The sequence below is a fragment of the Eumetopias jubatus genome, unplaced genomic scaffold (assembly GCF_037043125.1).
Source record: "Eumetopias jubatus isolate StellerSeaLion01/CBP00866 unplaced genomic scaffold, mEumJub1_p1.0 scaffold_8, whole genome shotgun sequence".
Taxonomy (NCBI): Eukaryota; Metazoa; Chordata; class Mammalia; order Carnivora; family Otariidae; genus Eumetopias; species Eumetopias jubatus.
In genome coordinates, this window is record NW_028274814.1 from 126,419,098 (window position 1) to 126,442,349 (window position 23,252).

General features: G+C 39.9%; 1 protein-coding gene across 2 annotated transcripts in view; it reads left to right on the top strand.

Moving 5' to 3' along the window:
* Positions 1-23,252, top strand: part of TCP11L2 (t-complex 11 like 2) — a 48,943-nt gene that overhangs the window by 16,440 nt on the left and 9,251 nt on the right. For both annotated transcript variants that reach the window (XM_028121603.2, XM_028121604.2), the window contains 5 exons: positions 6,632-6,852; positions 7,659-7,795; positions 19,037-19,224; positions 19,441-19,622; positions 22,026-22,198. In XM_028121603.2, coding sequence (XP_027977404.1) covers positions 6,632-6,852; positions 7,659-7,795; positions 19,037-19,224; positions 19,441-19,622; positions 22,026-22,198 — 901 coding nt within the window. The remainder of the gene's footprint in view (positions 1-6,631; positions 6,853-7,658; positions 7,796-19,036; positions 19,225-19,440; positions 19,623-22,025; positions 22,199-23,252) is intronic.

Sequence of the window (23,252 nt, forward strand, 5' to 3'; positions counted from 1 at the left end):
GTTGGATCGTATGGTAGCTCTATTTTCAACTGTTTGAGGAACCTCCATACTGTTTTCCAGAGTGGCTGCACCAGCTTGCATTCCCACCAACAGTGTAGGTGGGTTCCCCTTTCTCCACATCCTCGCCAACATCTGTCATTTCTTGACTTATTAATTTTAGCCATTCTGACTCGTGTGAGGTGGTATCTCATTGAGGTTTTGATTTGGATTTCCCTGATGCCGAGTGATGTTGAGCACTTTTTCATGTGTCTGTTGGCCATTTGGATGTCTTCTTTGGAAAAATGTCTGTTCATGTCTTCTGCCCATTTCTTGATTGGATCATTTGTTCTTTGGGTGTTGAGTTTGATAAGTTCTTTATAGATTTTCAATACGAGCCCTTTATCTGATGTGTCATTTGCAAATATCTTCTCCCATTCTGTCGGTTGTCTTTTGGTTTTGTTGACTGTTTCTTTTGCTGTGCAAAAGCTTTTTATCTTGATGAAGTCCCAATAGTTCATTTTTGCCCTTGCTTCCCTTGCCTTTGGCGATGTTTCTAGGAAGAAGTTGCTGAGGCTGAGGTCGAAGAGGTTGCTGCCTGTGTTCTACTATAGGATTTTGATGGACTTCTGTCTCACATTTAGGTCTTTCAACCATTTGGAGTCTATTTTTGTGTGTGGTGTAAGGAAATGGTCCAGTTTTATTCTTCTGCATGTGGCTGTCCAATTTTCCCAACACCATTTGTTGAAGAGATTGTCTTTTTTCCATTGGACATTCTTTCTTGCTTTGTCGAAGATTAGTTGACCATAGAGTTGAGGGTCCACTTCTGGGCTCTCTATTCTGTTCCACTGATCTATGTGTCTGTTTTTGTGCCAGTACCATACTGTCTTGATGATGACAGCTTTGTAATAGAGCTTGAAGTCTGGAATTGTGATGCCACCAGCTTTGCTTTTCTTTTTCAACATTCTTCTGGCTACTCGGGGTCTTTTCTGGTTCCATACAAACTTTAGGATTATTTGCTCCATTTCTTTGAAAAAAGTTGTTGGTATTTTCATAAGGACTGCATTGAATGTGTAGATTGCTCTAGGTAGCATTGACATCTTCACAATATTTGTTCTTCCAATCCATGAGCATGGAACGTTTTTCCAATTCTTTGTGTCTTCCTCGATTTCTTTCATGAGTATTTTATAGTTTTCTGAGTACAGATTCTTTGCCTCTTTGGTTAGATTTATTCCTAGGTATCTTATGGTTTTGGGTGCAATTGTAAATGGGGTCGACTCCTTAATTTCTCTTTCTTCTCTCTTGTTGTTGGTGTATAGGAAGGTCACTGATTTCTGCGCATTGATTTTATATCCTGCTACTTTACTGAATTCCTGTATGAGTTCTAGTAGTTTTGGGGTGGAGTCTTTTGGGTTTTCCACATAAAGTATCATGTCATCTGCAAACAGTGAGAGTTTGACTTCTTCTTTGCCGATTTGGATGCCTTTGATTTCTTTTTGTTGTCTAATTGCTGTGGCCAGGACTTCTAATACTATGTTGAATAGCAGTGATGATAGTGGACATCCCTGCTGTGTTCCTGACCTTAGGGGGAAAGCTCTCAGTTTTTCCCCATTGAGAATGATATTTGCTGTGGGTTTTTCATAGATGGCTTTTACGATATTAAGGTATGTACCCTCTATCCCTATACTCTGAAGAGTTTTGATCAAGAAAGGACGCTGTACTTTGTCAAATGTTTTTTCTGCATCTATTGAGAGGATCATATGGTTCTTGTTCTTTCTTTTATTAATGTATTGTATCACATTGATTTGCGGATGTTGAACCAACCTTGCATCCCAGGGATAAATCCCAATTGGTCGTGGTGAATAACCCTTTTAATGTGCTGTTGGATCCTATTGGGTAGTATTTTGGTGAGAATTTTTGCATCCATGTTCATCAAGGATATTGGTCTGTAATTCTCCTTTTTTGATGGGGTCTTTGTCTGGTTTGGCAATCAAGGTAATGTTGGCCTCATAAAACAAGTTTGGAAGTTTTCCTTCCATTTCCATTTTTTGGAACAGTTTCAGAAGAATAGGTATTAATTCTTCTTTAAATGTTTGGTAGAATTCCCCTGGGAAGCCATCTGTCCCTGGGCTTTTGTTTGTTGGGAGATTTTTGATGACTGTTTCAATTTCCTTAGTGGTTATAGGTCTGTTCTGGTGTTCTATTTCTTCCTGGTTCAGTTTTGGTAGTTGATACATCTCTAGGAATGTATCCATTTCTTCCAGATTATCTAATTTGCTGGCATATAGTTCCTTATAATATGTTTTTATAATTGTTTGTATTTCTTTGGTGTTGGTTGTGATCTCTCCTCTTTCATTCATGATTTTATTTATTTGGGTCCTTTCTCTTTTCTTTTTGCTAAGTCTGGCCAGGGGTTTATCAATCTTGTTAATTCTTTCAAAGAACCAGCTCCTAGTTTTGTTGATCTGTTCTACTGTTCTTTTGGTTTCTATTTCATTGATTTCTGCTCTGATCTTTATTATTTCTCTTCTCCTGCTGGGTTTAGGCTTTATTTGCTGTTTTCTCTAGTTCCTTTAGGTGTAGGGTTAGGTTGTGTATTTGAGACCTTTCTTGTTTCTTGAGAAAGGCTTGTATTGCTATATACTTTCCTCTCAGGACTGCCTTTGCTGCATCCCAAAGATTTTGAACAGTTGTGTTTTCATTTTCATTGGTTTCCATGAATTTTTTTAATTCTTCTTTAATTTCCTGGTTGACCCATTCATTCTTTAGTAGGATGCTCTTTAGCCTCCATGTATTTGAGTTCTTTCCGACTTTCCTCTTGTGATTGAGTTCTAGTTTCAAAGCATTGTGGTCTGAAAATATGCAAGGAATGATCCCAATCTTTTGGTACCAGTTGAGACCTGATTTGTGACCTAGGATGTGATCTATTCTGGAGAATGTTCCATGGGCACTAGAGAAGAATGTGTATTCTGTTGTGTTGGGATGGAATGTTCTGAATATATCTGTGAAGTCCATTTTGTCCAGTGTGTCATTTAAAGTCTTTATTTCCTTGTTGATCTTTTGCTTAGATGATCTGTCCATTTCTGTGAGGGGGGTGTTAAAGTCTCCCACTATTACTGTATTGTTGTCGATGTGTTTCTTTGCTTTTGTCATTAATTGGCTTATATAATTGGCTGCTCCCATATTAGGGGCATAGATATTTACAATTGTTAGATCTTCTTTTTGGATAGACCCTTTAAGTATGATATAGTGTCCTTCCTCATCTCTTATTACAGTCTTTGGTTTAAAATCTAATTGTTCTGATATAAGGATTGCCACCCCAGCTTTCTTTTGATGTCCATTAGCATGGTAAATGGTTTTCCACCCCCCTCACTTTCAATATGGGGGTGTCTTTGGGTCTAAAATGAGTCTCTTGCAAACAGCATATCGATGGGTCTTGTTTCTTTATCCAGTCTGATACCCTGTGTCTTTTGATTGGGGCATTTAGCCCATTTACATAAAGGGTAACTATTGAAAGATATGAATTTAGTGCCATTGTATTGCCTGTAAGGTGACTGTTACTGTATATTGTCTGTGTTCCTTTCTGATCTATGTTACTTTTAGGCTCTCTCTTTGCTTAGAGGACCCCCTTCAATATTTCTTGTAGGGCTGGTTTCATGTTTGCAAATTCCTTTAGTTTTTGTTTGTCCTGGAAGGTTTTTATCTCTCCTTCTATTTTCAACGACAACCTATCTGTATATAGTGTTCTTGGCTGCATATTTTTCTCATTTTGTGCTCTGAATATATCATGCCAGTCCTTTCTGGCCTGCCAGGTCTCTGTAGATAGGTCTGTTGCCAATCCAATGTTTCTACCATTATAGATTACATTTCTCTTCTCCCGAGCTGCTTTCAGGATTTTTTCTTTGTCTCTGAGACTTGTAAGTTTTACTATTAGATGTCGGGATATTGACCTATTTTTATTGATTTTGAGAGGGGCTTTCTGTGCCTCCTGGATTTTGATGCCTGTTTCCTTCCCCAAATTAGGTAAGTTCTCTGCTATTATTTGCTCCAATATACCTTCTGCCCCTCTCTCTCTTTCTTCTTTTTCTGGGATCCCAATTATTCTAATGTTGTTTTGTCTTATGGTATCACTTCTCTCTTGAATTCCGCCCTCATGATCCAGTAGTTGTTTATCTCTCTTTTTCTCAGCTTCTTTATTTTCCATCATTTGGTCTTCTATATCACTAATTCTCTCTTCTGACTCATTTATCCTAGCAGTTAGCGCCCCCATTTTTTATTGCACCTCATTAATAGCCTTTTTGATTTCGGCTTGGTTAGATGTTAGTTCTTTTATTTCTCCAGAAAGGGTTTCTCTAATAACTTCCATGCTTTTTTTCAAGCCCAGCTAGTATCTTTAAAATCATCATTCTGAACTCTAGTTCCGGCATCATACTAATGTCCATATTGAGTAGGTCCCTGGCAGTCGGTACTGCCTCTTGTTCTTTTTGTTGAGGTGATTTTTTCCACCTTGTCATTTTGTCCAGAGGAGAATAGATGAATGAGAGAACAAAATGCTAACAGAGTAACAAAGTCCCCAGAAAAATATACACTAAACAAATCAGAAGAGACCTGAAACCAGGGGAAAAGAAAGGGAAAGAAAGAAAAAAGAAAAAGATAAAAACAAACAGACAAACAACAACAACAAACAACAACAAAGAATATGATCAAATATGATCAGGCTGGTGCATAAATCAGTGCCACACACTAGATTTTGGGCGTATTTTGGTCTGTTAGAAGAAAGTGCCTTGCAAAATTTTAAAGAAGGAAAATCTTATATATGTACAAAAATAAGGGTTAATGCTATGAAGGGATGGAATATGACTGTAAAGATGAAAATTATAAAAGATTTTATAAAAGGAATTGATAAGATAAGAAGTTGGTTGAAAAAAAGAAAGAAGAGGATTTAAAAAAAAAAGGGGGGGAGAGAATGTGATCCAGCAGGAGACTAGAACAAAGCCATACACTAGAGATTTAGGGTATATTTTGGCCTGCTAGAAGAAACTGTATCCCAAAATTTTAAGGAGAGAACAACATATATATATATATATATATACGAGAAATAAGGTTAACTACTATGAAGGGATAGAATATGACTCTAAAAATGAAAAATAAAAAAGATTTTTTAAAAAAGGGATTGATAAGATGTTGGTTGAAAAAGAGAAAAAGAAAAATTCAAAAAAAAAGAAAAGAAAAAGAAAGTTAAAAAAAGAAAAAGAAAGTTAAAAAAATTAACTTTGAAAGACTAAAGAATCATGGGAAAAAAGCCATGAATTCTCTGTGCTGTATTCCCCTGGCGCTGGAGTTTTGCCGTTCTCATTGATCTGTAAACTTGGTCTTGGCTGGCTGTTCTTGCTGATCTTCTGGGGGAGGGGCCTGTTGCAGTGGTTCCCAAATGTCTGGAGGCAGAATTGCCCCGCCCTTGGAGGTCTGGGCTAAGTGATCTGCTCGGGTTTGCTTTTGGGAGCTTTCGTTCCCTGCAAGCTTTCCATTCAGCTTTGGAGGTCCAGAGTGAAAATGGCGGCCTCCCAATCTCTGCCCCAGAGGAGCCGAGAACTAGGGGCCCCGCTCCTCAGTGCGCCCCCAGAGAAAAGCAGTCAATCACTCCCGTCTCCCCGGTCTTCGGCTGCACACCGTGCTCGCCTGGCCTGTGACCGAACATTTCTATCTCTGGCACCCGCTCCCGTTTGGAGTCTCCAAACCCAGCAGATCCCTGCAGTGTGGTCCCGCACCACTCCTCCCGGGGGAGGAAGGGGAGTCTCCCCAGCTCTGCTGCTTGTTGGGTCCCTGCTGGAAGAGCAGTGGCGTGACTGTGCCGCAGATCACAGTTTATGGCAACCCCAAGCTGAGAGCCTGCACCTCGGCTCTGTCTCTGCAGCCGGCTTCCCTGCCCCGATACCTGGGAGCTCTGCCGCACTCAGGCACCCCCGGTCTTTCTGTACCCCAAGGGTCCTGAGACCACACTGTCCCAGCAGGGTTCCATCCCCCACTTAGCCACTGGAGCAAGGTCCCTCAGCGGAGCCAACTTCTAAAAATTCCAATTTTGTGCTCCGCTGCTCTATCACTTGCCAGAAGCACCTGATGGAGGCCTCCTCCCCCGCTGTCTATCCTCCCGAATATTGCCTCGGATTCACTTCTCCACGCATCCTACCTTCCAGAAAGTGGTTGCTTTTCTGTTCAGAGAGTTGCTGTTATTCTTTTCTTCGATCTCTTGTTGAGTTCGTAGGTGTTCAGAATGGTTTGATCCCTATGTAGCTGAATTCCTGGGAGGAGTGGAAATTTAGGTCTACTCCCCCGCCATCTTGCTCCTACCCCAATGTAAACTTTTTGAAGTTATTTCAGTAATACTCCTTCCTTGCCAGTTGCTCTTATTCTCATAGTTTCAGTAACTTCCATGGGTTGGAGGCAGGGGTGGGGGCACTTTAATTCAGAAGGTAGAGCTTTCTTTTTAGAGTTGAGACACTAGAGTGCTCCTCTGACCCACCACCAGTCAGTATAAGCTTCTTGGCATCCAGGGCATTAAAATATGGACAAGGAGCTTAGTCATCTAGACACTGAAGTAAAAAATGACAACCCTTATTCATGTAACAATGCTGTTAACTTTCCTTTCCCTATGTAGATTCTCCTCTCTTTTTTGACTCCTGGCGGCAACCGACTTCGCAACCAAATCTGTGAAGTTTTGGACACAGACCTCATTAGGCAACAGGCTGAGCACAGTGCTGTTGACATCCAAGGCCTGGCCAACTATGTCATCACTACAATGGGAAAGCTGTGTGCTCCCGTGCGAGATGACGATATCAGAGAGCTCAAGGCTACCAGCAACATCGTGGAGGTGCTGAGGTTAGCACTTTTGCTGCTTGCATTTTCTGAGAGTACCTTTGAGTTCATTCAAAAGGGAAGTGTGGGGCAGCAGGTACCTATATGGTGCAGTTGGTTAAGTGTTTGACTCTTGTTTTTGGCTCAGGTCATGACCTCAGGGTCATGAGATCAAGCCCTGAATTGGTCCCCACCCTCGGTGCAGTGACTGCTTGAGATTCTCTCTCCCTCTGCCCCTCCTGCTCATGCTCTCTCTCACTCAAATAAATAAATATTAAAAAAAACAAAAGAAAAGGGAATGTGGGAATTGAGCAACACAGAATAATAACTGGTCTCCCAAAGGAATCCTTGATCTTAGAAGAAAACCAGATAAGCAAAGCTAAGTATTTTTGTGCCTCCCTGCCCTGTCCTTTTTTTTTTTCTTTTCTCTCTACCGCCCCCAATTCCAGTAGGAATAGAAACCATGTACACTTCGTTCAGACTCCTTAAAATTTCAGGGCTTTCCAATGAAAATTCCTTCTTGAATGTTCTTTGTCTTATTAAGACTCATTGTTTATGCTTCTTAGTGTCTATCAGTTTACGGCCAGGTGTAATGGATCAGCTGGAAGTATTGTGTTTGCTAAAGCAAATACTCTTGAGATCTGTGAAGATTACATTTGGAATGCAAGTGTAATGCCTTCTATGAAAAGTGACCTTGCCAATGGCAATGGGAATTTCAAAACTATTTGGGGATGTTTATCTTTTCCAGTCTGTAAAATAGATCACAGTTAATGAATTTCAGCTTAATTTCTTAATCACTTCTCTAATTATTTTAACTCTAAAATTTTTAGACAAATATTTCATGTCCTGGACCTCATGAAAATGGACATGGTCAATTTTACAATTAGGAGTCTCAGACCACATCTTCAACGCCAGTTGGTGGATTATGAGAGAACCAAGTTCCAAGAAATTTTAGAAGAAACTCCAAGTAAGTATAATATAATGTGTATATATTGAAATTGGGTGGAAATATGATGTGTTTATGTTTTTGATGTCTTGAGTATCACTAAAGAATTTTGACTTTTCTGTTAAACATTTTTTTTAACTTCTAAAATCGACATCACAAATTTATAGCTGTCTGCCCATGTCCCAAGAACTGTGCCAAGCATAGTCATTTCTTCATGCATTAAAAAATATATATTTATTGAGCACCTGCTGTATCCAAGACACTGCTTAGTTGCTGTGAGTACTGTAGTGAACAAAACAATGTTGTGATCCCCGAGGAGCTGACATTCTAGTAGGCATGGCAAACAAACACATAACGTATATTGTCAGATGTGTTAAGTGCTATGAAGAAAGGTAGGAAAAAAGGGCAGAGAGCAATGGGGCAGGAGTTGGAGAGGTGGTGTTTTTTAAGATAAGGTAGACTGGGAAGACCTCTCTAAGAAGTAACATTTGAGCAGAGTTTGCAAAGGAAAGAGGAAGGGGCATGTGAAAATGTGAGAGAAGAACATTCCAGCCAGAGGGAGCTGCAAGTGCAAAGGTGTGAAGCTTGCACGTGAAGTTGGACAGACAAGAGCAGACAGTGTGGCTGGAGTAAAGTAGGCAGAGAGAGAGTGGGAGGAGACGAGGCCGAGAGGTAGACAAAGGCAGGTCCTATAGAGCCTTGCTAGGAAATGAGAGTTGAGAGTTGATTCCAAGTGTGATGGGAAGTCATTGGAGAGTTTTGAGTAGGAGGGCAACATGTGATTTTCATTTTTAAAGACTACTCTGGCTTCTGGGTAGAGAATAGATCATACCGGAGCAATGAGGGGAGGGAAACAGGGCCACCAAGTAGGTGGTATTGCAGTTGCTCCAGCGAGAACTAATGGTCCAGGTGGCAGTGGTGGAAGAATTACAAACAAGTCGGATTCTGGATGTATTTTGAAAGTTGAACAAAATGATTTGCTGAAAGTTGGATGAAGGAGAAAAGGGAGGAGTTGAAGATGATGCTAAGGTTTTCACCTGAGCAGCAGGGTGAATTGTGATGGCTATTTGTGAGGTGGGACAACTAGGGGAAGGCAGGGAGGGAGGTGGTATGGAATCAGGGTTCAGTTTTAGATATATGAACTTTGAGATCTTGTTTGGCATCAACATGGACACGTCAGGTAGGCATGTGGATATAAGAGACGAGAGTTCAGGGGAATGGTGGATACTGGGGGTATACATTCAGGACTCACCAGTATATTTATGATAGATAAAGCCACGAAACTGAGTAATAGCTAGCATGTGTTTACCACATGCTAAGCACTTTACCTGTATTAACTAATTTGATCTTTGCAACAACTTTAGGAAATTACTCACCATTTTATGGATGAGGAAACTGAGGGATAGAAAGGTTAGATCTCTTGCATCCATGACACAACTTGTAAGCTATGGAACTGGGACTCACCCAGGTGGTCTGGCTACACTGTTCATGCTCTTAGCCACAATATTACACTAGATGAAATTACGTGGGGAGTGAGTGTCGACACTGAAGAGGCCTGATTTGGGACTCTAGAGCATCTAGAGCTCAAACAGAGAAGGATCCAGCAAAGGTGACCGTGAAAGAGTAGCCAGAGAGGTGAGGGAAGCCAGGAGCTGGTGATGTTCTGTAAGACAAGTGAACAAAGTGTTTGGAGAATGAAGACATAATCAGTCTGCTAAGTGGTCAAGAAAAATGGAGGCCAAGGCTTGACCACTGGATATGACTGCATGAGGATCCTTGGTAACCCTGATGAAGCAGGTTCGTGAACTAGTGGGCATTAAAACTGGACTGGAAGAGGGGTCAAGAAAGCCTGGGAGTAGAGAACGTGGTACCTCAATGAAACCTCACAGTTACTTAGTTAAGTAGGTACTGCCATACCCTTTATTTCACAGGCGAGGGAATTGAGATGCCAGATGTTGCACAGCTGGCAAAAGACTGGCTTATCAGATTCCCTCATGGGCAAACTCTTAACACTAGCTTCTGGGCTTTAATTCACTACACTATAAGGCTGTTAGATGATCCACCCACTTCACCCCCACCCCTCGTGGACTGAGCTTTTCTGTCAAGCTAGTCAATATGGTAGCCTTATGTAAACAAAGCCAAACAGGTGCCGCTTTTAAAGGGGCTCCAAGAGTCTGGAGCATGTCCAGGGAAGAGGGCCTGGGTCGTGGAGGGTCATAGCAGGAACAGTCCATGAAGCTGTGCACATTCTGTTTGGTAACAAGGAGATGCATGTGGACCAGGAGCACTGCCTTCCTGTTGTTATTGATTCAGGGACTTTGAGTTAAGCTCCGTAGGGCAGACTAGGATCCATGGAGGGAAATCACAGGCAGCCAGTTTTGACGTTTTTAGCAGCTGGAGCTATTTTAAGCTTGGAATGGGCCTCTCTATTACTAGTAGTAATAGATAATAGATAGTAATAGTAATAGATAGCTGGCACTATTGCTAGTAGTAATAGATAATAGATAGTAATAGTAATAGATAGCTGGCACTATTGCTAGTAGTAATAGATAATAGATAGTAATAGTAATAGATAGCTGGCACTATTGCTAGTAGTAATAGATAATAGATAGTAATAGTAATAGATAGCTGGCACTATCGCTAGTAGTAATAGATAATAGATAGTAATAGTAATAGATAGCTGGCACTATCGCTAGTAGTAATAGATAATAGATAGTAATAGTAATAGATAGCTGGCACTATCGCTAGTAGTAATAGATAATAGATAGTAATAGTAATAGATAGCTGGCACTATCGCTAGTAGTAATAGATAATAGATAGTAATAGTAATAGATAGCTGGCACTATCGCTAGTAGTAATAGATAATAGATAGTAATAGTAATAGATAGCTGGCACTATCGCTAGTAGTAATAGATAATAGATAGTAATAGTAATAGATAGCTGGCACTATCGCTAGTAGTAATAGATAATAGATAGTAATAGTAATAGATAGCTGGCACTATTGCTAGTAGTAATAGCCAGCTATCATTTTGTTGAACACTTTTTGTATACCAAGTCCTTACTATGTGCCAGATGTTTTACCTTTATTAGCCCTTTCAGGCCTCACAAAGCCCTATGAATCTGGCACTGTTATCACTCACTATTTATAAATGAAGAAATGGGGGCGCCTGGGTGGCTCAGTCATTAAGCGTCTGCCTTCGGCTCAGGTCATGATCCCAGGGTCCTGGGATCGAGCCCCACGTCGTCGGGCTCCAGGGAGCCTGCTTCTCCCGCTCCCTCTGCCACTCCTCCTGCTTGTGCTCTCTCTCTCAAGTAAATAAATAAAAAATCTTTAAGAACATATACATGAAGAAATTGGGGTTAAGGTACTTACCCTAGGTGACTGCTAAAGCCTGAGCAAGCCAGACATGTCTCTGCCCCAAAGCATGTATGTTGAACCGCTACACAACACTACCTGTCTTCAAACGAGTTACTGACTTTCTTTGGGGCATCGGCAGAGGGAGCGCTAGCCCTAAGTGGCAGATAAGATTAAATGACTTCTAAGGATCCTTCCACAACCAAAATTCTGTGACTTCAGGGCTGTATTGTTTTAGCTCCAAAGGGAGAGAGGGATTAATGGAAATAGAACCCTACATAGAACCTGAATCTGAAACCTGAACGACAGTAATATGTTTGTAGCGGTGTTTTCCTTTCCAGTGTTTTATTGGTTGGTTTCATTTGTACGCCTGTGTACATGTGTATACATGTGTGTGCAAATGTGTCCATTTCTTGAGTCAAGATAGCTTGTCATCTGGAGCAAATTCCTTAATATTGGTTTGAATTACAATTTTTTTCATCTTAAATGATTTGTTTCTGTCCTTAAAACTCAGGCTTAGTGATCTGCAGTTCATTTGTACTTTTCACATTGACTTGGATATTTTAAGAGATTTAAGAATAGAATAAATCCAGTTGTGCCTATAGGTCATTATTGCCCAGCTCTAAATGTGTTCCCAGAGAAATCAGGAGTCCAGGAAGCAGAGTGTATGTCAGCTGTTAATTATATCCTCAAGTCGCTCTGCCAAAAGTTGGTCACTGTGCCCTAATATCAAAATAAGAGCCTCATAGTAACATGCAGAAGGACAAAAGGGTTGGATTTTTGTGTGTACATGATTTTTTATAAAATAATTATTGGAAAATTAATACAGAGAAGCACTCCAGATTTCTGAATTGACTCCAGAAAATACTTTATTTTGCCAACAGAGAGATTTTATATAATTGCCTGATTTAAAGTACAGCCAAGAAAGGCTTAAGCAGTCATTGGATGCATGTACTAATCATCAACAAGATAACCACATCAGGTCCAACAACTAAATTACCTGTGGAAAGAGTAACCGATTACCCCTCAGGGACCAGAGCAAAAGTAATTTATAAGATGCTCAGAAAGAGAAGGTTTTTATTTACTTAGGTAATATCCTTATATATGATAAAAAGTTCTCATGGAACGTCATTTTGTGTGATTCTTTCAAAAATCCTGTGGGACATAAACACTTTTCAAAAACACATCAAACTGCATTTTGATTTTCTTTGCCTGGCACACAAGGCATTTAAGAACTACTAATGGAACATTCTGAAGATGAGCAAACTGACGCTCAACAATGGCCTGCCCAAACACCAGAGAGTCACATAGCTAATAAGTAGTAGAGCTAGGACTGGAAGCCAGGTCTCCTACACCCAAGCCAAGACTAAACCAAGCCGCTGCTTTGGCTACTTTCTTTGGATTTTTCACTTTTGTGTTATATCAGCTGGGTTATACTGCAAGCAACAGAAACCAACTCTGGCTGATTTAGCAAAAAAGGAAGAGAATGGAAGGACGGGGGCAGTTCACAAAAAAAGCCAAAATACCTGAGCCTGAACAAGGCCAGAAACCAGGAGAGCATCAGGAATCTGGGCAGGAAAAATAAGGGAAAGTTCCTAGCTCCGTCATCAGAACAGTTAATGTGTACTTTAAAATGGTCCATCCTTGAATGCTGTAGTCACCATTCAGATCCCAAGAAAGTTTGATGGGCATATGATTCAGCTAGGCCAACCCATGGTAAGGGGTGTTGCCTGGTCAGGGGCCTCCTAATTGATATTAATAAAGAAACCATGGAAGGAGGGAAAATGATTTCTCAAAGAAAGCAGTACCAAGGGGTGCCTGACTGGCTCAGTCAGTAGAGCATGTGACTCTTGATTTCAGTGTCATGAGTTCAAACCCCAAGTTGGGTGTAGAGCCTACTTTAAAAAAAGAAAGAAATCAGTATCAAAAGAAGGAAGGGAGGTGAGGTATTGCTAGGCATAATAGAGCAGGTGTCATGGATAAAGGGAACTATATTCTTCTAACTGGAAATTGAAGTACTTAGTCTGAATATTTTCCAGAATGTTGAAAAATGGGAGCCATCTAAAGCTTTGCACAACCTCAGGGTCTTCCATTCACATAATTCTGCAGCATTCTCTTGGTTTATGTGAATACTCTCTGCTTAGAATTATACAGGCCATCCCCCAGATCCAGGATGTGGAGTTGTTGCCTTTTTAGGGGTCACTCAGAGTTCATGCTTACGTACCAGATTTCATGCTTAGGTACCCTATTGGAAGTCAGCAGAGATGGTAATTGGGTTCCTTGAAGAATCCATATGGGGATACCCTTGATGCAGCCATCTTAGAAGGCTCAAATACTAAACTCATTCACACTAAACTGGCAGATTTTACAGGACATTCCCCTGTCTGGTATTTGTAGCACTAAATAGCACAATCAAGGCTTTTACATAATGTAAATAATTTGCATGTGTGTTTAGTGTTGATGAAGCTTTATGTGATTTCAACCTGTATTTACTAGGTTTAGATTCAGTGACTTAGTTGGCCAACCTGTAACCTTTTTTTAACCTTCATTGAAATATGCTATATGTGCAATAAAATGTGCCCACTTTAAGTGTATGGTTCTGTGAGTTTTGACAAAAGAATCCTGTAACTGCCACTACAAACAAGAAATAAAGCATTTCTGTCACACCAGAAAGAACCTTCTTGCCCTTTGCAGTCAACCTCCTCCATCGTGGTAAATGCTGACATAATTATCATCATTGTAGATTAGCTTTGCCTCCTGTAGAACTTCGTATTAAATGGAATCACACCGTGTGTCGCTTATTTGTCCAATTTCTTTTACTCAACATAGAGTTTTTGAGATTCAACCAAGTTGTGTATTTATCAACAGTCTGTATTAGTGAGAAGCATCCTGTTATATGATTATACCACACTTTATCCATTTACCTGTTGATGGACATATGCGTTGTTTCTGGTTCTAGTCTACTATGGATAAAGCTGCTGTGAACACTTGTGTACCAGTATTTATGTGGGCATGTGTTTTCTTTTCCCTTGGATAAACACCTAGGAGTGGAATGGCTGGGTCATTATGTTAAATATATGGTTAACTTTATAAGAAACTAGCAGTTATTTTCCAAAGTGGTTGTACTATTTTATACTCACCGTTAGTGTATGGGAGTTCCAACTGCTTTACATTTTCACCAACGCTACGTATTACTGGTCTTTTAAATTTTACCTTTTATAGAGGGTGTGAAAGTAGTATCTCATTGGGTTTTAATATACATTTCCTTGACGATGAATGATGTTGAGCATCTTTTCATATGTAAAATAGCCATTTATCTTCTAATGTGAAGTGTCTATTCAAATCTTTTGCCTGTTTTTAAACCGGGTTGACTTATTATTGAATTGAAGAGCTCTCAATATATTCTGGAAATAAATCCTTTGTCAGATTTATATGTTATGAAAATTTCCCATCTGTGGCTTGCATTTTTCATTTTCTTAACACTACCCTTTGAAGAAGAGAAATTTTTAATTTTGATGAGGACCAAATTATAAAATTTTTCTTTTATTTGTGCATTTAGTGGTGTGTCTACAAAATCTTTGCATATCCCAAGGTCATGAAGACTTTTTTGAATGTTTTCTTCTAGAAGTTTTTATAGTTTTAGGCTTAGGAAGCACTTCAAGGTAATATATTTCAAAGCTCCATTTTTCCATATGTATATCCAATTCTAGCACCGTTTCTTGAAAAAGACTACCTTTTCTCTATTGAACTGCTTTGGCATCTTTGTTGAAAATCAATTGACGATACATTTGTGAGTCTATTTCTAACCTCTTGATTATTTTTTTTGTAATTGAAGTATAATTTACATGCCATAACATTAATTTTTAAAAGTGTATAATTCAGTGGTTTTTAGTATATTCATAAGGTTATACAACCATTGTCAGTATTTAATTACAGAAGATTTTCATCACCTCAGAAAGAAACTCCACACCCACTACCAATATCTCCCCATTCCTCCCTTCCCCTAGCCTTTGACAACCCCTGGTCTACTTTCTGTCTCTATGGATTTGTCAATTACAGGCGTTCCATATAAATCAAATCATACAATGTGTGGCTTTTTGTGTCTGGCTTCTTTCACTTAGTATAATATTTTCAAGATTTACCCATATTGTAGCACATATCACTACTTCAATTTTTTTTATTGGATTCTATTCCATCCTACGATCTATGTCTTCTCTTCACTAAATACCACACAGTCCTGATTATTGAGGCTAAGTCTTGAAATCAGGTAATGATTTCCATCTTTGTTCTTCTTTTTCAAAATTGTTTTGCCTATTTTAGGTCCTTTGAATTTCCATATGCACTTTTAATTAGTTTATCAGTTTCTGCAAAAGAGCCAGCTAGGATGATGATTGGAATTATATTGAATTGACATCTTCACAATAATGGGTCTACTAATTTGTGAATTGGATATCTCTACTTAAGTCTAATTTATTTCAGCAATATATTTTAGTTTTAGTGTACAAGTCTTGTACTTATTTTTTTTTAAGATTTATTTATTTGAGGGGGGAGGGGACAAAGGAGAGGGAGAGAGAAACTTAAGCAGACTCTATGCTGAGCTGGGAGCCTGACGTGAAGCTTGATCTCACAACCCTGAGATCATGACCTGAGCCAAAACCAGGAGTCAGATGCTCAGCCAGCTGTGTCACCTAGGTGCCCCCCCAAGTCCTGTACTTATTTTGTTCAATTTAATCTAATTTATTTCATGTTCTTTGATGCTGTTATAAATAGTATTTTGTAAAATTTTTATTTTCTAGTATGTAGAAATATAATTGATTTTTGAATATTGACTTTGCATCCTGAGAACTTGCTAAATTAACTTATTAATGCTAATAGGTTTTTGGAATATTCCTTAGGTTTTTCTACATATACAATCATTTTGTCTGCAAATAAAGACAGTTTTAGTTCTTCCTCTTCTTTTTTTTTTAAATCTGTGTGCCTTTTATTTCTTTTTCTTGCCTTATTGCACTGACTAGGACATCCAATCAGATGTTCAGTAGTAGTCATGAGAGAGGGTATCCTTGCCTTCCTAGGGGAAGAATGTTCATTGACCATTAAGTATGGTGTTAGCTGCAGCTTCTCTTAGATGTCCTTTTCTGTGTTGAGGAAGTTCTATTTCTAGTTTGTGGAGAGTTTTTATCTAAATAAGTCACATGTTAAGTTTGGTCACATACTTTTTCTGTATCTACTGGAGAGATCTTTTTTCTCCTTTATTCTGTTAATGTGCTGAATTACAGTGACTGATGTTTTTCTAATTAAACCAACCTTGCAATCCTGAAATGCTTATCCCACCCCCTTGGTCATAGTGTATTATTTTATCTTGCTAATACTTTATCTTGCTAATGCTTTCTTAAGGATTTTTGCATCTGTATTTTTGGAAAGAGATCACTTTTGTAATTTTCTTCTAATGCCTTTGTCTGGGTTTAGTATCAGGGCAAAGCTGGCCTCATAAAATAATGAATTGAGAAGTATTCCCATCTCTGCTTTGTGAAAGAGTTTACAAAAAAACAATTTGTCTTGATTTGCATGTACTGTGTGTATTAGTAAACATTTTACTGGATGACAGTGGGGAGGGAAAGATAGCTGCAGGACCAATCAGTTTGTCAGTCTGAACAAGACTATTTGAGCCATTCTTTAAGCCCATGGTTACTTCCAGAGATGGTGAATTAAATTGTAAACCTACCAGGTCTCTAATGCCAGACACAGAGAGCAGAGGCTTTTAGAGCACCCACGATGTGACAAGTACCACTGGAAAGATAATCTGAGTATTTTCCAAAGCAAATGTGTCTGCCAAAATAAAGCCACATTTCACATACCTATCAAGTTGTGGTATGAATTAAGTCAAGGGAAAGATAAATGAAAAATAAAGATCATAGATTGGACTCTTTAGTGATCTCATTAATGAGATGAAATTGAGATGAATGCACATGAAGTATTTAATAACAATTTTTTAAAAAGGAGAGAAGCTGTTTTTTTTAGTTCAACTGTTTAAGAGAAATGACAGCCAGATCAAAAATTCAAAGACGGGTGCTCTGAGAAGGGTGAGCGAAGGATGGGTCCATACGTTCAAGAAAGGCTTCCCACAGGAAGAGAGATTTAGATGAGGTCAGTAAAGAGAGAACCAAAGATAGTATCAGGGGGGTTAGGCCAAGCCTCCCTGGCAAGAAACCAGAAGCATGTATTGGGTGGAGAGTGAATTAAGGTGCAGTGCTCCTGGGCCTCCATAGCTCCTGGGAAATCTTAGGTAAATGCACCTGTAAAGCCATTGCCTGTTCTTGTGTTTCTCCCTCCTAGTAGACTAAGAGCTTCTTGAGTGTACGGAACATGTTTACTCATCTATGAATCCCTAGCACTTGGTACAGAACCTAGTGTACATTAGGTGCTCAGTTGTCATTGAATAAACGAGTGGATGAAGAGAATTACTGCCTACGTGAAAAATCAAGGGTACAAGTGTCTCATGGGGTTGACCTTGGCTTTGGAACCACATAGAGCAGTCAATGTACTAGCTTGTGGGAGTAACATCTCAGCAGATAGATCCCTTAGAGGAAAGCTGATGTTTCACTCTGAACTTGTGCTCTTTCTGCTTTACCGGTCATACTCAATTCTGGCTTCCTGCTAGGATCACCTGGGGTGTTTAAACACAGATGCCTGAGCCCCATCTCAGACTGATTAAATCAGAATCTCCAGAAGCTGTGCCCAAGATCTTTCTTTTTAAAGCTCCCCAGGTGATCCTAAAATCATCCAGGATTGAGAACCACTATGGTACACTGTTGCTTTTGTTTGAGATAACTAAATGGGCTTTTAAGGGTGTCAGCTGTAAATGACTAAACTTGCAGTATAAATGTTTATTAATGCCACATTGTAATTATATCCACCAGGATTTCCACTCTCTCCCTCTGTTGGATGTCCTTTAAACAAAAGACTACAAGTCTTTTACATCTTTATGAACAGAATTAGAAAAACCAAGAACAACATTTGCCAACTGAGGAGAAGCGAAGTTGTGAAATTCTGGGATGGTGTTGCTCTAGTGTATTGCTGCTCACAAATTACCCCTGTTCAAGTGCTGGGTCTGAAGAAGAATTTCAGGGTCACTATTCTTTATTTCATTCTCTGGTGCTTTTTAAAAAATCTGCACCTGTGTTCAGTCTGCATATTTTTTTTTTTTTTTAGCAATTTCCACCTTATAAATTCTACCAAATACACAGTTTTGTAAGAAATGTGGTATAAAAAGCAAATTGTTTCTAATGGGAAGCCTTAGAACTGAGTCAAAAGTAAAATAAGGTGTGCACACTAGCATGAATGTGCATTTTGGGAAAGGCATAGCTCTAATCAGACACTCGGGGGTCCAGATCCAAAATTGTTTAATAATCAATGCTTTTAGTCTAAATACCTTCTCTGCACAAAATTCAAGGTCATGTGTGAGCTGGCTCCTGCCTACGCACCCAATGCCATCTGCTACCGCTCTCCCTTGTTTTCTATGGACCAGCAATACAGATATGCTTGTAGCATCCAGAATGTGCTGTATTCTCTCACTGTTCTGGGTTTTCGTATGGGCCATTTGCCTGGCCTGGAGTGACAGTCCTGTCCTCTGTTTGCTTTGTATGGTTAGGTGTCACTTATAGAGCTCTTCTTCTTAGACTCTGTCCTGGACAATGTCTGCTCCCTCCACTCCCACTGTGCCTTCTTGCATTTATTGTATTTTGCTGTAATTGTTGGTTTACAGCTGTCTCCCCATCTGGACGATAGCTCCTTTAAGGGTGTGCCAGTCTTGGCATTCATGCCCAGCTCCTAACTTAACATCTGTCATGTAGAATGCACACAAGGGATCTAATAGCTATAGGACAAATATGTGGCCTTTTCACTTTCAGGTGCTCTTGATCAAACTACAGAATGGATAAAAGAATCTGTAAATGAAGAACTACTTTCTCTTTCTGAGACTGCTTTAACTCCTGGGGCTGAAAACAGCTCTAAGCCAAGCCTGAGCCCTACACTGGTGCTAAATAACAGTTATTTAAAACTGTTACATTGGGATTATCAGAAAAAAGAATTACCAGAGGTGAGTGGGGTTTTTTTTTTTCTTCCCTCAAGTTCTCCAATATTTTAATTCTCAAGTTCGATCTGTGCATCAGCTAGTCTGTCTAGTGTTGCATGTGGTTTAATGACTTTCCTGAAATCAGATAGAAATGGGAGTTTGGATGTGACATTGCTTGTTTTATATTTTCATGGTATTGAGCTTCCCTTTCTATTTTTACATTTAAAATAAATATGCTAGACACTCATGACAGATGGAGCACGTCTTCAGGAACTGACAGAAAAGCTGAATCAATTGAAAATTATTGCCTGCCTGTCCCTAATTACCAACAACATGGTGGGTGCTCTTACAGAAGGCCTCCCTGAGCTTGCAAACAGGTTAAAAAGGATTTCAGCTGTTCTACTCGAAGGCATGAACAAAGAGTAAGTTCCAAGTGTTTTTATCTGCTCATCTTCATATTAAGGATCTACATGTGTTTCAGAGATCGTGAATAATCCTGGATGTCTGGGTGTGGTATTTAGGACTGTACTTTAGAGAAGCTTATCTTACACCTTCTTTTTCTAGAATTTCTTTTAATATCTCTGGAGGTTTAGATGTCCTTTCATAAGAAGGGAGAGATCTTTTCCATGACAAATGCCAGGGTGAGTGTCCTATTTCTGCTTAGGTTGGGCATGTGCAAGAGCTCTTCTTTGCTGGTGCTGTGGAACAAACAAAAATCACAATTCCAAGCTGCGGGTTTAGAAAGCCCTATCAGGGAGGCTTTCCTACTCAGTTGTTCTGACTCCATCATTTTTCTGCAATGGAATGTTTACCAATTTGACTGATCCAGCCTGCTATGAACTCTTCAGAAGTAGTGACATCCTGTCCTTCAGAGATGTCGCACAAGTCCAGTGAAGCTCTTGTTTTTGCTAAATTCATTGCCCAGTATCAGACCTTGGATTTCATTTAGATCGTCCTGTTGCAAATCCTGTCCAAGTCAGAAAATTTCTAGTCTTAGTCAATGACCAGAAGTTTTCATGGGTCTTATATGGGTCAGCTCCTCCTGCTGGTTCCCCTTTCAGGGGCTTTCAAGGCCTTACATTGTTCATTCCTGTCTTTGAAGGAATCCCTCCATCCTCCTGCTCATTACTCAGAAAGCACGTAAGACTACTTGATAAAATCCTAGCATATTAAGAGCCAACAGTACCCTGAGTGATTATAGCATCCAAAGTTGTCAGAGAGAGGATAGGATTTGCCTTGGGCTGCATAGCGAGAAAAAAGGCAAATCAAGGCCTAAGGCCTGGTCCAACTGTGTCAAGGCCTTTCTACTGTTTCTGTGCTAATCAGCCAAGCTCATTTACTTCGCATTCCAGGACCTAAGACCTATAATGAAAAGAAACCTTCTCTAGGTTTGCAGCTGGTCTTACCTTAGCATTTCCCTACACAGGGTAACTATTACTTTCCAGAAATTTTTATTAAGCCTTTAGAGAACCCACAGTGCTGCTTAAGTATTCATATAAAGCATATAGCAAAGTGGTTACTGAGAAGTCAAGCTTCAGGTCAGACAGACCACGGTTTAAGTCCCAGCTGTGCTATTGACTTGTTAGGTACCCTTGAACAAGTTCCCAAATCACTCTGAGCCTCATTTTCTCACTTGCAAAAAGGGATAATTGTGCCTACTTACAAATGTGGGAACTTAAGATGATTCATTGTGAAGCACTTAGTGAGGTGTCTGGCACATGGTGCGTGATAAATGTTCACTTTTAATAACTAGTTAGTTGTTAAATCATCTCTTTATAGATGCTCTGCCTCTCCGATTGCTTCATTGTTTTAATCCCCCACGCCCACCCCTGTTCTCTTATCCTCTGATTTCCATTCTGCACAAAGTTATCTTAAAGACCATTTCTGGATAGTGAGAGACCATTTTCAATCATCGTTCCCCAATAGCGTGGACCCAACACATGCCCTTTCTAGTTACCTCTTTTTTCTTACCTCTTAAGTAACCCACTGCCAATTACTTTTTATGGTTTTCTGGGATTTTTGATTGGTTACTTGAAAGTAACAATAGGAAGGAGCTTCTTACCTTTGATCATGATAGGCCAAGAATTTTAGGTACTTTGTTATTATGGTATAAACCTCTAAATATCTTCATTTCTTATGGGCTTTTTTTTTAAGATTTATTTGTTTATTTTAGGGGGAGAGAGAGAGAGAGAGAGATCACAAGCAGTGGGAGGGGCAGAACAAGAGCGAGAAAGAGAACCTCAAGCAGACTCCGGCTGAGTGCAGAGCCCAATACAAGGCTTGGTCCCAGGATCTGGGGATCATGACCTGAGCCAAAATCAAGAGTTGGTTGCTTAACTGATTGAGGCACCCAGGCGTCCCTTCATTTCTTGTTTTTGATTGGTTTTATAGATTCACTGTTCAGGCATGGGTAAAGGAATCGATTCTTCATTTTATAAGCATAGATTTAACAACAACAACAAAATCTATGAATGAATCTGCTCAAAAAGGTTTATTTTAAGAAGTAAATAGGTATTTTCTGATGGTCCTGCATGAAAATGGTGTTGCAGACTTATTTTCAGGGACCACACTTTTCTGACTCTGCCTTCCTAACTAAACAGTACCTACATAATTGAATGGTTTTAAGCATTTAAAAATCTGCTACACATAGGTTTGGTGCTTGTGAGGAGTTACTATAGTCTAAGTTCATGCTAATGGAAGTACTTACTGTGTGTAAATGAAAAGTGACAGACATTTGAAAAAAGTTGGTATATTAAAAAATATTTAAAAACTGCTGAACAAGAAAACTATTCCTGATGCGATTTTGTTTTATGCCTTTTTTTAAGGACCTTTAACTTGAAGGAAGTCCTGAATTCTATCGGTGTTCAGACTTGTGTTGAGGTTAACAAGGCCCTGGTGGAGAGAGATTTATCCATTTTAAATGCGGAGGCCCAAGCTAATCTCATAGGTCAATTTTCAAGCATCGAAGAGGAGGACAATCCTATCTGGTCCTTGATTGGTGGGTCCTCGTGTTTTCAATCGTTTCCACTTCAATTCAAATTTGCTTTAACTTGCTGGTTTTGACTAATGTCAAGTGTCAGTTACATTTTAGTCTTAAATAGATGACCTGTTCCTTTTGGAGAATAAATATTAAAAACATAAAGAAAGAAATTGTACTTTCAAAGGTCTGGGACTCACTGCTTCTTCTGTGTATATATGTAACAGAGTGGGGGAATGTTCCAGGGCCTTCTGTCTTACTATCCATCCAAGAGATTTTTATGAAGAAAATACCATAATGCTACCAGTATGTTAAAATCCTAGATCAGTGTGACAATCCAAACCAGCTGGCAATATGCTCAAGAAAGTAGATGCCAGTTCTGCTGTGAGCGAGGCTAAGTGAGCTGAGGCCTCTTTCTCAGCCAGGTTTAAAGAGACAATGAGTAAAGAGGCTGTGGAACTGGGGGGCATGGTGGTGGGCTTTTCTGGTACTTGATTCCAAGGCAAGTGACCCTCTCTGTGTCACGTTGTGTTGGTGAGTTGGAAAAGTGGAGAATGCATCAGTTGGGACTCTCTGTGACCTGTGACAGAACTGAACTAGCTTAAGCAAAAAGGAAGTGCCTTTGCTCCTGTAACCAACCAGAGCAGAGCAGGGCTGGCTCCTACGCGGCATAGTCAGAGCTCAGACTGTGTCACTGGTGCTAGTCTCCCCAGCTCCTGCCTTCAGCACTGCCTCCCTTCAGGCTGGCTATCTTCACGGATTGACTCTTTCCATCATGGCAAGACTGCTTCAGCTCCAGCCTGTACCTTTCCGTATTGCAGTCAAGCGGAAAGCAAGGTGTTGGCTTCACTGTTAGCCCAAATAATGACCCCAGAATTGAGTCTCATTGGCTCCCGTTGGCATGACTGTAGATCAAGTCACATTCTTGAATCAGTCTTGGTGGCCAGAGAGGAAGGAACTGGAGCTTGAGATGTGTGTTCAGTTCCTGGAGCCAGGGTGAGTCCACTTTCCCTGCAACACCTGGTCTGAGAGTAGGGAAGAGAGGATTTGCCCCAGACCAAATCAGGGTGCTACG